Source organism: Zootoca vivipara, chromosome 8 (genome assembly GCF_963506605.1).
Source record: "Zootoca vivipara chromosome 8, rZooViv1.1, whole genome shotgun sequence".
Classification (NCBI taxonomy): Eukaryota; Metazoa; Chordata; class Lepidosauria; order Squamata; family Lacertidae; genus Zootoca; species Zootoca vivipara.
The window spans coordinates 3,019,561-3,034,758 of NC_083283.1; the positions used below are offsets into that span (position 1 = coordinate 3,019,561).

Sequence of the window (15,198 nt, forward strand, 5' to 3'; positions counted from 1 at the left end):
TGCTGATACAGTACCGCCAAGGTTGCAGGTTCAATCCCCATATGGGACAGCTGCATATTCCTGCATTGCAGGTGGTTGGATTAGATGATCCTCAGGGTCCCTCTCAATTCTTTGATTCTATGAAATGGCGCCCCTGAACATGTGCAGAGTGCTTCCTCCCACTGCCTTATTCCATTTCCGGTGGCTGAAAATAAAGAGAGAGGGGGGCATTTCGTAACAGCGGTTTTTTTTATTTTTAAACGGGGACATTTTCTCCGACATGTTGCCAAGGGCCGACTGGATGCCCTTGAGAGGCCTCCTCTCTTGGGCCCAAACATGGCTGCCGCTACCTCAGGTGAGAGGGTCGCAAAAACTACATTTCCCGTGAGCCCTTGGGGCGGAGGGCGGGACTGGATGGCGGGGCGGAGCCGAGGCCTCCTTGGCCCCGCCCGTCGGCGAGCGCGATTGGCCGAGGGCCGTTGTCGGTGGTGACGGCGGGACGCGGCGGCGGCGGCGGCATCATCGTCTCCTCCTGGCCGGCGCTGGCAGCCCGTCCGTCCGTCCGTCGCTCCGTCGTTCGCTCCGTCAGCGGCCAGGAGGAGGCGGCGGCGGGCGAGGAGCCGCAGCGCTGCCGGGGCCATGGGCTGCCGGGCGGGGGCCGCCGCCGCCCCTCGCCGCGCCCGGTGACGACCCCGCCGGCTCGGGGGAGAAGATGGCGGAGAGGTAGGAGGGGGAGCGGGGACCCCCCCGCACGACCCCCAAATCCTTGGGGGGAGGGGAGAGGAGAGACCCCCCTCAACTCACAGGGGTGGGGAGGCAGGAAGAGACCCCCTTCCCCATGCACGCCCCCGCTTTTCCCCACAGCACGAACTTTGGGGGGTGGTGGACCCCCAAAGCCCCCCAACCCACTGGGGGTGAGGAGGAGACCTCGCCCCCACAACACAAAAACAAAAACCCTTCCCTCACCACTGGGGAGTAGCTACTGCATCAGAGCCCCCCCCCCAAATCCAATTCCAGGTCCCCCTCCCCAAAATCTGCCATCCTGGGTTTTTTTGCGGAGTGTTTTCTCCGCACCCAAATCAGCTGTTTTACAGCGCAAGGATAGGCGCCCCCCCTCGCCAAGCCCCCCCCAATCTATCCCACCACCTCCACCCCCATGTGGAGATTCTCGCATCGGTAGCGTGTCCACCTCCCCCTAAAACCTTTCCCTCCCGAATCCTCTTGATTTTTATTTCCTCCTTCAGCCAAGCCAGCTCCATTTATACCTTAGTCGTTATCGCCCCCCCCCGCACAAAATACCCCATCTGGTTGAATCAACCCCACCCATCTTCTTGCAGAGCCCCCTTTATTTTTCCCTTTGGAAAATATTGAGAAAAGGGCAGTTCCAGACCCCTTTTGCTCAACCTGACCCTCGCCCATTTCATCCATTTGGGGCTGCCCCCCATATTTTCTGCAGCTCCCCCCTCCTCCCTCTACCTTGATTTATGGACACCCCCCTGCAACAGTACTGTCTTACAATCCCCTCTCTTTATTTTCCCTTCCTGGAGGGGGTGGCATTCCTACCCCTTCCTCAATGTAGGAAGACCCCCTCCATAGATCCTGCACCCCTCCCTCTTTTCCCTAATGTACCTTCTTTGCTGGAGAGCTCGTCTCCATAGGGAACCCCCCCCCTTGTGAACACCCCCACAGTAGCCGTATGCCCCACCTGCTATAGGGAGGAATGCATCTTGGTACATTCAGTGCACTCAGAGGGTTACCCCCACCCCACCCCAAATTCTCCTCTCCTTACACAGTGATTGGGCAGATCACCCTCTTTTTTGAGGGTGGGGGGGCACCCCTGGAAGGCTCTGTGTGTTGCCTTCCTCCACTTCCTGGGAGGCCTTTCCCTCTCCAGCCTGGGACAGACCCCCCTTCCCCCCTCCTTCCCAGTAAACCTGGGCTGCTCCAGGGGGGTCCCTTCACCTTGACATATTTCCCCCTTTTTAGGATCCTGCCCTAAAGGTTCTTCCCCACCCCTGACCCTGTGGCTCTTTTTAGAGGCTGCCTCCCAACCCACCAACCCATTTTCTCCAGTCCCCCCCCCCCAATAGCTGTGCAGTGATGGGACCTTACTGAGGAAGGAGCCCGAGTTGCCCCTTCAAACTGATCCGACCCCCCCCCCTCCTCACATTGCAGGGATTGCTTGAAGGGATCAGTACCATCCATCGGCCTCGGAGCCTTTCCGCGCCTGGGGGAGGAATATGCCATTCCAGACAGACCTCAAAGCCGGGAGTCCTGCTTTCTTTTTCCACGTGGTGGTGGGGCTTGGGTGGCCATCCACTCCCCCCCCTCACCGCATGGCACCTGCCCATGCCCTTCCCTCTGCAGGCAGGTGGCTTCCTGTCTTTCCTCCTGCTGAAATTTTGAGTCCTGGTTGTGGATATTTTGCTACTGCCACCTCACCAGTCGCCCCAACCTGCCCTGTGCCTCTGGGTTTAAGGCAGCCCCTTTCCTCTCTGCTGGGGGTCAACGTCCTCCCCCTTCCTTATCCAGAGCTGGTGTGTGTGCGTGTGCGTGTGCATGCACATGAGATCGAAATCTCTTCCCACCCTGAATAACATTTATTTTATATTGTTTTGCCCCTGCGTCTTCCGGAGCTGGATGCATGCATGCCTCTCGTGCATAGGAGGGGTACGTTAGCTAGAGTTGGGGTGGGTGGTGGGTGGGAGGAGGGCAAGCGGGAGCCGTTGGTGCAGAATGTGGCTTGGTGGGGAGGGCTTTATTCTTTTTTTTATTGGAGGGATGGGCCCTTTAAGTTGGAGGCGAGCCAAGTGAACCGGGCTAAGGGGCGTGTTTGGTGGGCGATAGCCGCCTCCAGCACCGAGCATGTTGCAAGCATGGAGGGCTGCAGGTTTGGCCGAGCGTACGGGCGGCGGCGGGGTGGGGTGGGGAGGCTTCGTGGGTGGAAATGGCTTGGGTGCTTATTTACATCAACACGAGGCATACCGACGGATTGGGGGGGGGGTGTCGAGCCGTCTCAAGCCGTGAAGCGGAGCTGGGTGGGAGGGAGAAATTGCTGTGTGGTTCTCTTCCTCTCTCTCTCTCCCCCCCCCCGGTTTGAATTGGGTGCGGGGAGAGATGCAGGCTGAGGTTTGCAACTGTCGGTTGCAGCTGTGGGTGCATCTGTGCCCAGCTGCGTGTTGGAATGACTGGGATGCTCTGCTGGGGCCCCCAGTGGTGCAGTGGGAGGGGTTGGGGGCTGGGGGGTGAAGATTGGCATTTGGGTGGAGCGAGCACAGCCGGGATGCAGCGGCGCTGGCTCAGAGCATCCAGGGCTGGTATGCGGTCGAGGGTGGATGCGATAGCTTCCGGGGCTGCTCCGCCTTGCCCTTTGGATGCTGCGATCTGCTTGCTAACCTACTGCAAGGCGGGGAAATTATTAATTCCCTCCCCCACCCCCGCTGTGCGTGCAATACCGTTTGAATTAACCCGTGGATGGTGACCTTGGCTGGCGGTCTTTTCGACAAATGGAGTTGCGTGTGAGAATTATGGCTGCGTGCACACAGGCAGCAGGCGACTCCGGCTGACTCCTGTGTGTGGCTGTGTTTGTCCCCTGACCAATGTGAGGCTGTGGTTTGGTCCTGATCCCGCCAGTGATGGACCCTGCCAGGTGGACGGTCCTGCCCCCCCAAATTGGTGGCTCAATCTTTTGCATTCTGATGGCGTACCCCGCGTGGGGGTCCTTGCGCTGGATGCTGATGGAAGTGTCACGGTTGAGTTTGGTGCGGACGCAGCTAGGAGGGAAGCTGCCTTCTTCGTTTTGCATCTCAGCTGTCAAGCTCCGATTGTGTGGGTCTGGTGGAATAAACCAGCACGTCTGCATTTTGCGTAACACACAGCGTGAAAGTAGCAAGAGTGAGCTGATTTCAGTTTCCACGGAGGGAGGGGTGGGGACTACAATGCAACATTCTCTTGCTTAAGGCGTGGGAGGCGGCCGAGTGAGAGTCTTCTCCCTGAATCCTAGAGAAGTCTGGTTTTAAGCTGAAGTTAAAAGTAGGCATCAGAAGTAAAATAATAAGAATGCAAAGGCCACGTTAAGGCAGTACCTTCATCAGGCCAGCCAACATGTTGCAAAATAGTGTGTGCCCTCTTGAGTTTCCCAGTACTCTTCATCTGGCAAATGTTAAAAATAATTATTAAAGGGGAGGAAGGTGTGCTGCAGGTGTTCAAGTCATCCATCCTTGTCTGATTCTGCTAAAAGTCTTAAGATGGAGTATGAGAGGAGTTTGAAGACATTCAGAGAAGACCCTGGTTTTAAACTGCATCTGTATGTTACTCACAGTACTGCACACTGTGTTGGAATTGTAAGCCCAGAATTTTGTTAGGTACCCAGGAGAAGGGTCTGTCCAATGAGAGATATTAACCTGTTGAGGAAAGAGTGCTTTTGGGGTGGGAGGTGGCGGCACTGATGCTAGGTTTTAGCATCTCACAGATTGCTGGAAGGTGGCAAAAGAGAAATTCCTAAACCGTGTCTTGCTATTGGAGATAAGAGAAGCAGAACGAGCCCACCACTCTTGCAGCTTCCAGGTGGTGATGGAGAAGGGAATTCTTGAACCACTTGACCAAGAAGAACTGAGGGTTTCTTAGCTTCTGGTCAAGTGAATGTCATAATAAAAAAATAAAAAATAAAAAAATATTCATTTCATAAGAACAAACAAACAAAAATACAAAAAACAACACTAACACATAATAATTCTTACTAATTTCTTAATTGCTTGGCAGGGGGTTGGACTGGATGGCCCTTGTGGTCTCTTCCAACTCTATGATTCTACTTTTTCTTAACATCGTTAAGTGACTTCCCCAAATCCCCCCATCTGAATTCCACCTCTAATCATCTTTAACAGTTTCTAAAAATTCAAAATATATCTATATCAAAATCTTAACTATATTAAAAACTTACTCACCATAAATCTGAACCTTAAATTAAAATGCAACATATAACACCTATTTCTATTCCGATAGCATATATCAGCTTCCTTAAGAATTTCAATTTTTTAAAATATTACAATATTTTTTCAAATATACTTTAAATTTCTTCCAATCTTCTTCCACCTTCTCTTCTTTTTATCTGTGGAATTAGATTATTGGCCTGCAAGGTCTTGAGGCTTCAGAGGTTTTAGGATTGCCAGTTTTCCCTGGAATATCTTGCATCTTGCATGCAAAGTGTGAACTCTGCCACTAAGTGTGGTTGCGTTAATTCCTTTGGGTTGCGTGAATTTGGTGATAACATCAAACACTGCGGCAGATGATCCTCCAAACCATAGTTTAGGTAAAAAGGTAAAGGGACCCCTGACCATTAGGTCCAGTTGCGGACGACTGGGGTTGCGGCGCTCATCTCGCTTTATTGGCCGAGGGATCCGGCGTACAGCTTCCGGGTCATGTGGCCAGCATGGCCAAGCCGCTTCTGGTGACCCAGAGCAGCACACGGAAACGCCGTGTTTAGGTAATCCACATCAAACTGTTGACTTACATGAACCCTCCCCTACCCGCCTTGTGTCTCCAGGACTCTGTTTGTTGTTTTAAGACCAGCCATAGTTGGCCATGATACCTGAACTGGCAAGGTATGGTTAGGGGTTGCCCCTCCAAATCAGAATGTGAAGAAACTATATGGCTTGGAGGGCTGGCGCTAAACATAGTTAGTAGTTTAGCACCAGCCGTAGTTCGAGTCGGCAAATATATCCATAGTTTGGAGGCTCCTCTGAAGTTGACACTTGAGTTACACAGGGTTATGTTATGGGACAGCACGAGCCAAAATTGTGTACTGTATAGTCAAAAAATGTTGGTTTCAATGGCCGGTGGGATCTCCAGAGTCTTTCCCCCCACCCAGACGCCCACCCCCTTTATTTATTTATCCCCCACCCTTCCACTTTTTTTAGGCGCTGACTGTTCTCTGCCTGCCTCAATGTGCTTCCATCGACCCGTTCAGCGCTCAACTCTGCCTGAATGTAAATTACTTCTGTGGGCGCTGGGTATGGAAATCCAGACTCCGCGTCACTGGCTAAAAGCACTACTAACCCCCTGAGCCAAAGACCCATTATCATAGATGCATTGATTTTACTCCGCTGCCTCCTACGGGCCTCACTCTCACTCTTTCAGGGCATGCAGCTGGGTTGGGTTGGTAGGCATGTCTGCAACCAAAAGGCAGCCAGCTCTGGGGTGGGATGTGCTAGATAGGTCTTTGGTGTGAGTCTTCCCGCCTTTCATTTTTTCCATACTTTACGACCATTAATGGTTAGTCCTTTGGGGATCGTAACTTCCCTGTCTACTTCTTTTGCAATGTACAATGGCTGCTAACAGCCCTGAGCAGACAGTAGCCATATACTTTCCATACAGCCCGGAGCCGACAGTAGCCATATACTTCTTGCAAAACTGGAACTGCAAATAATTTATGGGACCTCGGATTATTTTAGACCAGTACGTTACCGGCCCACAGCTTATTTGAGACCATCTGCCCGCCCCCATATATCCATGCTGATCATTTGTGAAATGGTGGGAGTAAAGGAATGCATATTCCTGATTTGCAGATGCTTCCATCTGCAAGCCAACCATGGACATAAAGACCTACGACACTCTTGGTAGGGTCGAAATATGTGTATCTTTCTAGAGTCCATACCTAGAAGCCATTTTTAATCATGCTGGTGATGAACGAGACCCAACTGGCTCCACATTAGCCTTGTAGCGCATTATAAGCATTGGTCAGGGGCTGCTCATGGGCCAAATGTGCCCATGGATGGCCGACAGCCGGTGACTGGGAGCGGCTGCCAAGACCACATATCACCGGTCTTGAAAGACCTTCATTGGCTCCCAGTACATTTCCGAGCACAATTCAAAGTGTTGGTGCTGACCTTTAAAGCCCCAAATGGCCTCGGCCCAGTATACCCGAAGGAGCGTCTCCACCCCCATCGTTCAGACACTGAGCTCCAGCTCCGAGGGCCTTCTGGTGGTTCCCTCCCTGTGAGAAGTGAGGTTACAGGGAACCAGGCAGAGGGCCTTCTCGGTAGTGGCACCCGCCCTGTGGAATGTCAAAGAGAAAAACAAGTATCTGACTTTTAGAAGACATCTGAAGGCAGCACTGTTTAGGGAAGTTTTTCATGTTTGATGTTTTATTGTATTTTTAGTATTTTGTTGGAAGCCACCCAGAGTGGCTGGGGAAACCCAGCCAGATGGGGGCTGGGCATAAATAATAAATTATTATTATTATTATTATTATTATTAACCTTCTGGGTTCTGTGCCATGTGTTGTTCCTGCCACTGGATTAACAGCCTCTGTTGGGTCCTGAGACCTCATCTAGGGAGGAGAAATTAGCAGAACCACATGGGTGGTTGGCTGGTCACCTGGAATGGGAATGCAAAGAGGGATCGGGTCATGAAAACCGCCATTTCTACGTGCATTCTTTTCTTCCTGTGTCGAAAAGTGCGAGTTCATATGAAGAGACATCTTTCCTTGTTACAGCAGAGTGATGTAGGTTTTTGTGGCCCTCAAAATCCAGTGGGGCCATGGCACTTAGGATCATAGGGATGGAAGGGCTCTCAAAAGTTTCCCTATCCGAACCAGGAACCCTGCAGGAAGAGCAGGGAATCTGAGGACGTCGTCTGCGCAAATGTTTTCTCTTAAGTCCTCCTGGCAATCTGAACCATTCTGTTTGCCATCTATGAATTTGATGCAGCTCTCCCCATCTTCGCCCCCCCCCAACTGGTGGAGTCCCGTCCTGCAGCACCTTGGCACCCAATCTTGCACATAGAATCATAGAGTTGGAAGAGACCACAAGGGCCATCCAGTCGAACCCCCTGCCAAGCAGGAAACACCATCAAAGCATTCTTGACATATGCCTGTCAAGCCTCTGCTTAAAGACCTCCAAAGAAGGAGACTCCACCACACTCCTTGGTAGCAAATTCCACTGCCGAACAGCTCTTACTGTCCGGAAGTGCTTCCTAATGTTTAGGTGGAATCTTCTTTCTTGTAGTTTGAATCCATTGCTCCGGGTCCACATCTCTGGAGCAGCAGAAAACAACCTTCCTCCCTCCTCCATATGACATCCTTTCATATATTTGAACATGGCTATCATATCACCCCTTGAATGTTTGCTCGGAAGCCAGCCCCACTAAATTCGATGGGGCTTATCCCAAAGTACAGTCATACCTCGGTTTAAGTATGCCTCGGTTTGAGTATTTTCAGTTTAAGTACTCCGCGGACCTGTCTGGAACAGATGAATCCACTTTCCATTATTTTCCCTGGGGAAGTTCGCTTCAGGTTAAGTACGCTTCAGGTTAAGTACGGACTTCCGGAAGCAATTGTGTTTGTAAACCGAGGTGCCACTGTAAGTGGGCTGGGGATTGCATCTTTTGTGGCCCGAAGGAAGCCCGCCTTCTCTGATCCATGAAATGTTACACCTCCTTACCAAACCCAGATGGCCAGTTCAGGGTAAAAGCCTCTGAAGCTCTAATCCATTTGATTACCACTTTGGTCATAATTTCTAGGCACAACGGCAGTTGAGAAAGGCTTCAGTACGAGAGAAACACCAGGCAGAAAATCAATATGTGATAGATCCGACCCTGCAGAGGGACTCGTAGCCGGGCTGTGTAAATATGCTTTTCTGCTCCTCTCCACCAGAACTTTATGGGTTTTGAGGGGTCATGTGTGTACAGAGGGGGTGCACTTTAGCTGTAATAACTAGGGGTGGGGGGTGGGATTCCTTGCTGCCGTGTCTGATGGAATTAGGCTGTCTCTGAATTTCCTCCTGCTGCCCCAGCTTCATGTTCTCTTGCGAGCTGAGTGGCTTGGGCGTTTGGCGTCTGAACTAAGGAGGAATTCTGGCAGCTTGTCCAAATTCCTTGACCCCGAGCCACATACCGTCACCTTTCCATACAGCCATGAGGCACTGGACACACATTACTTCTGTTTCGAGGCCTCCTGCTTGTTTCTTTGTGCTTGCAAAATTTCGCCCCTTGTTATGTAAAAGCCATAATGTTGTCAGGAGAGGCAGCCGTATATATCATGCCTAGAAAAGATTAGGCTGTGGGGGAGTGCCAAAAAAAGTTAAGAATGTGGTTTTAGGTGCAGAGTTTGGTCTCAAATTGCTTTCAGTTCCTTAAAGCAGGTTCTCCTAGAACTCCGTGCAAATATATGTTTCAGAGTTTGGCGCTCATGTCTGCTGAGGACACACAAAAAAAATCTGTGTTTCTGATTTCCTGTAGTTGTTCCACTTTTGAGAGCAGCAATAATAATAATAATAATGATGATGAAAACAAAATTAAAAAATCCTTCCAGTAGCACCTTAGAGATCAACTAGGTTTGTCATAGGCGTGAGCTTTCGTGTGCATGCACACTTCTTCAGATACACTGAAACAGAAGTCACCAGACCCCTATGAATAGTCAGAGGGTGGGGAGGGGTATTACTCAGAAGGGGGGGGAATGGGTGATTGGCTGATAGGAGTGGAAACCTGTTGATGACTGTTAACGACTGCAATTGGTCTTGCAGGAAAAAGCAAGGGCTGAGGTGCTAAAGAAAGCTTGATTATGTATAATGAGATAAGAATCCAGTGTCCTTATTCAGACCAGGTCTATCCATGGTTTTAAGCTTGGTAATGATTTCCAATTCAGCAACTTCTCTTTCCAGTCTGTTTCTGAATTTTTTCTGTAATAAAACAGCTACTTTGAGATCTTGTATAGAATGTCCTGGGAGATTGAAGTGTTCTCCTACTGGTTTCTCTGTCTTGTGATTCCTGATGTCAGATTTATGTCCATTTATCCTTTGGCGTAGGGTTTGGCCTGTTTGTCCAATATAGAGAGCTGAAGGGCACTGTTGGCATTTGATGGCATACACAATGTTAGAGGATGAGCAATTAAATAGTCCTGAGATGGTATGTTGGATGTTGTTGGGGCCAGTAATGGTGTTTTTTGGGTGTATGTGGCAGCAAAGTTGGCATCTGGGTTTATTGCAGGCTCTGGTACCAGTGTCCATGTTAAGTCTGGTGGTTGTATTATTGTGGGTGAGGAGTTGTTTAAGATTGGGTGGCTGTCTGTAGGCAATGAAAGGTCTTCCTCCCAGAGCTTGAGAAAGGGAGCTGTCATTGTCTAGGAGAGGCTGTAGATCTCTGATGATGCGTTGTACTGTTTTAACTTGGGAGCTGTATGTGATGACTAGTGGTGTTCTGTTATTTTCTTTTTTGGGTCTGTCTTGCAGCAGGTTCTCTCTAGGTATCAGTCTGGCTCTGTTGATCTGTTGTTTAACTTCATCAGGTGGATATTTTAGTTCTAAAAAGGTTTGCTGTAGATCTCTTAGGTGATGATGATGATTTGGATCTTCCCGCTCCTTCTGACGGCTGCATCCTTCCTCCCTTGCAACCCCTTCTGATTGTAACTGGCTTTCAGGACGTCTATATGTGACACACCTGTCTTACATTCTCCAAATCCCGCCTTAAAAACCCACCTTTACTGTGAAGCCTTTGGCTCAAGCCCTTCTTTCCATGCCCTACAGCAGCTTTCGCCAACCTGGTGCCCTACAGAATTAGTGCAGAAATAAAACAAGATTAGGGTGGTACCAACCTGTTAGGGCAATGAAGCTTCTATCTGCAGCAGTGTGTTCTAGCAAAGCTAACTGCTGTGACTTCGTGGTGACTCTGGTTTGATTCAGACATGCATATTTTTCATGGACCCAGGCCCAGTGGTATCTGTAATTCGTTTTTGAGTAGGTGCGGATGGAAGGAAAAAAATAACACATTTATCTTCTATTATCATTTATTTTCTAAGGTATAATTGGTGCCCATTTCACAGAAATTGTGAATGACCAATATGGCCATGTCTCACTGTCAACAGAACAGAAAGTGATTTGGGTGGGAGGGAGGAAATTTGGTGGATTGTTGTTTCCTCTTTGTTGTTGTTAAAATACTGTAATGGTCATACCTGCTGTGCTAATAATGTCTTTCCCCCTCACCTGCTCCAGAGAAACTTGTTGCAGGCGGCTGCAACTGTTCTTTTGCTGACGGTTCACCTGATTTATGGTCCGGTATCCTTGGGGCTGCGTTCAGACGGTGGCCGAGGCATGTAAAAAGCTTGTGCACGCTCTTCAGAGAGCAGGAAAAGCAAAAGCAATTCCGCTTAGCTGAGAAATGGGAGGCTTTAAAACAAATTGAATGAAGTGGCTTTTGAGCAGTGCAATGGGGGACTTGATACTCCGACCAACAGCAGGCTCAGCTTGCCGGCCTTCTCCATATTACTAAAGGAAAGGAGTGCCCTCCCAGGGCCCACACCCTTGGCTGGAGCTCTTCCAGGAAATCCCAGATTCTACATATTGGAGACAGTGGATAGAGAAAATTTCTCCTCCCTCTGTCAAACATGCTCCCTGCCACAGACGCAGCGCCCAAACATTCTTGTTTCCTGATGAACATTTCACTACATGCCCAACACTTGTTTGCCGAGGTCTAGCGTGGCGACGTGGCATAGCATTTGGACCTGGACTTGAGAGAGCTGAGTTCCAATCCCTACTCAGCCATGAAGCTTAGCAGAGCAGCCTTGGGAGAACAGATTGATAAATGGTGGCTGGCGAGGATAAAATGGTACTGTGTTTTGCTGCTTGTGAATGCCTCGGAGGAGAGACACAATGCAAAGGGAAGAGATTTAACAATATCATATGTTTACAGCGTTGAGGTCGTAGATCTGGATAGTGCAGCCTTGTAAAATAAAGCCCACTTGCCTACAAATATATACATATATTTTGTTGTTGTTTATATATTGTTGTTGTTGTTTCGTCATTTAGTCGTGTCCGACTCTTCGTGACCCCATGGACCAGAGCATACCAGGCACTCCTGTCTTCCACTGCCTCCCGCAGTTTGGTCAAACTCATGTTCGTAGCTTCGAGAACACTGTCCAACCATCTTGTCCTCTGTCGTCCCCTTCTCCTAGTGCCCTCAATCTTTCCCAACATCAGGGTCTTTTCCAGGGAGTCTTCTCTTCTCATGAGGTGGCCAAAGTATTGGAGCCTCAGCTTCAGGATCTGTCCTTCCAGTGAGCACTCAGGGCTGATTTTCTTCAGAATGGAGAGGTTTGGTCTTCCTGCAGTCCATGGGACTCTCAAGAGCCTCCTCCAGCACCATAATTCAAAAGCATCAATTCTTCGGCGATTAATAATAATAATCCATATGGGATTGATGGAGTGGCCTGTGCTCCCTGCTCCAAACCACGCTAACCTGCGAGGAATTCTTCCCCCTTGTTGCTTGCGCTTCCTTGTCACCTGCGGCCACCAAGCTAATACTTCAGTGGGATAGTGTTGTCAACAGGAAGCTGCGGCAATCGTGTTTGTGTAGAATGGGCAAAAGGCATGCAAACAGGGCAATATACTTTAGTGTTTCTCTGCTGGAGACGGCTGCCTTGTAAGACATGAGAATATATTTAGGAATGGGATGCATTGTATTAAAAGTTGTTCTCTTGTGAACCCAGCCATACACTATTTGTCGGGTTGTGATTCTCCCACCCACCCTAGAAACCGCAAGTGAATTAAGTTAGCTCTGTTGGTATATATGAACTTAATACTCTGCCAATAAGCCTGCAGCTTGCAGCTCTCTTGTACTTCTGTTTGCAAAGGGTTCGACAAGCTGCTTGCCCAGAAGCAATTGTTCCTTGTTCCAAGGATGTGGGCAGGTTGCCCTTCCAAATGCTGCTTTAACTTGGGGAGGGGCTGTGGTTCAGTGCTATTCATTTTTATTCATTGCATTCCTCCATGGAGCTCAAGGTGGCTTGCACAGTATCTCCCCCCCCCCTCACATTTTATCCCCAAATCAACCTTGTGTGGTAGGTTTGGCTGAGAGTCGGTGGCTGGTGGCTCAAGGTCACCCAGTGAGCTTTAGGGCTGAGCGGAGATTCAAACCCTGGCCTCCCAGGTCCGAATCAGGCACTGGGCAGTGTTCGAAACTAACCAGGCACCTTTTGCGACAGGCAACTAGCCCTTGGTGTGGAAGTGGAGATGTCTGGTCACCACGTTTGGCGAGGTTTATGTGGTGCTAGGTTTTATATCTCAGTTTCTATCACTGACCCTGGTAGAGTGGAGCCTCTGCTTTGCATGCCAAGGCCCTCATTTCAATCTCCGGCATCTCCTGGTAAGGCTGGCAAAAAACAACAACAAGAACAACAACAACTTTTATTTTTTACCCCGCCCATCTGGCTGGGTTTCCCCAGCCACTCTGGGCGGCTTACAACAAAATATTAAAAATATGTTAAAACATCAGTCATTAAAAACTTCCCTAAAGAGGGCTCCCTTCAGATGTCTTCTAAAAGTCAGATAGTTGTTTATTTCTCTGACATCTGATGGGAGGGCATTCCACGGGGAGGGTGCCACCACCGAGAAGGCCCTCTGCCTGGTTCCCTGTAACTTTGGTTCTCGCAGTGAGGGAACCGCCAAAAGTCCCTTGGAGCTGGACCTCAGTGTCCGGGCTGAACAATGGGGGTGGAGACGCTCCTTTGGGTATACAGGGCCAAGGCTGTTTAGGGCTTTAAGGTCAGTGGCAACACTTTGAATTGTGATCGGAAACGTACTGGGAGCCAATGAAGGTCTTTCAGGACCGGTGTTATGTGGTCTCGGCGGCTGCTCCCAGTCACCAGTCTAGCTGCCACGATCTGGATTAGTTGTAGTTTCCAGGTTCACCTTCAAAGGTAGCCCCCCGTAGAGCGCGTTGCCTTAAGTCCAGGAGAGCCACTGCCAAACTGGTCTGACCCTGCATGAGGCTGTGTGTCCTGTCTTTCTAACTACCCTTCCCCAAGTATTTTGTGGAGATGGGAAACCCCTTGGGGAACTTAGGCAGCTCCTCGCTTGCCTGACGGCACCCACCTGGTCTCCTCTCAGGTGTTTTGGCCTTCTGGGCACCGTTACACAAGAGGCGTTACTGCAGGTGAGCTCGTGCCACCTGTCCGTGGGCCAGCCCCAATTTCCCCCCCCTGCGCTGGTTCCCCCCTGCCGTCCCGCGGTTCTTTCACCGACAAATGTTTGCCTTTTGCAAGGCACTGGCTGCTTTGCATTCTGCAAGAAGAAGGCAGGAAAATGCTACCTTAGCTCCCTCTGCCCCTCTGGGCTTGCAGGAGTGCTCTCGGTGTGGGCGTTCTAATGGCATCAGTGACATTTTTTAAGAAGTGTAAGATTGCCCTGGAATGCCTGCATTTCTCCAGCGGCGGAAGGTAATTGGTTTTTAAGCCTTGTACCTCAGATGGCAGAAAGGCACGGTTTGTCATCTCTTGCTTATTGGAGTGTTTTTTAATGGGAGTGAATCTCTGGCAAAAACTTCTCGGAATGAAAGCAAGCCTCATTGGCAGCACCGCGTATGCGTGCAGGGTTCCCCGAATCCCAGGGTCCTGCTATTAACGCCTTCAGTTATCTGTGAAACTGGTGTCAGTAAACATAGGATTTCTACCCCCTGTAACTCACCGAAGAACCAACATTGGAAGGGACCACCAGAGTCATCTAGTCCAGCCCCCAGCAATGCAGGAATCTTTTGCCCAACGTGGGGCTCGAACCCATAACCCTGATATTAAGAGGCTTGCTGTTTCCTTGCAATAGCAGAGTCCTGGGTGGGTGGGGGAAGTGCATGTTACTTTCTACAGAACCAGGACGAGGATTACTCAGTGCATGTCCAGGTATTTTAAGGACAGATGTTTGCATTTCCCATTTGTGCTATGGAGGGCAGGGATTGACTGTTAAACCACTGTGCGAATTGTAGCTCTGGGAGGAGGATCAGGGGTCTCTTAACAACACTCAGCACCCTTAACAAACCACAGCTCCCAGAACTCTTTTTTTTGGGGGGGGAAGCCATGACCCTTTAAAGTGGTATAAAAAGGTAAAGGACCTCTGACAGCTAAGTCCAGTCGCGAACGATTCTGGGGTTGTGGCGCTCATCTCATTCTTCTGGCCAAGGGAGCTGACATTTGTCCGCAGGCAGTTTTCCCGGATCACGTGGCCAGAATGACTAAGCCGCTTCTGGCGAAACCAGAGCAGCACACGGGAACGCCGTTTACCGTCCCGCCGGAGCGATACCTATTTATCTACTTGCACTTTGACGTGCTTTCGAACTGCTAGGTTGGCAGGAGCTGGGACCGAGCAACGGGAGCTTACCCCATTCAAAACGCCGACCTTCCGATCGGCAAGCCCTAGGCTCTGTGGTTTAGACCATAGTGCCACCCGCGTCCTGTTAAAGTGG

The 15,198-nt window shown here is 50.0% G+C and overlaps 1 protein-coding gene across 2 annotated transcripts in view; it reads left to right on the forward strand.

Annotated features, from left to right (window-relative positions):
* The first annotated feature begins 486 nt into the window (after positions 1–486).
* Positions 487–15,198, forward strand: part of ARHGAP39 (Rho GTPase activating protein 39) — a 184,987-nt gene continuing 170,275 nt past the window's right edge. Inside the window, exon 1 of one of the 2 annotated variants that reach the window (XM_035125366.2) lies at positions 487–702. In XM_035125366.2, the coding sequence (XP_034981257.1) occupies positions 692–702 (11 nt within the window). In that variant the 5' untranslated portion in view covers positions 487–691. Of the gene's footprint in view, positions 703–2,716; positions 2,870–15,198 lie in introns of those variants that run through there. The other variant, XM_035125365.2, reaches the window with a different exon arrangement.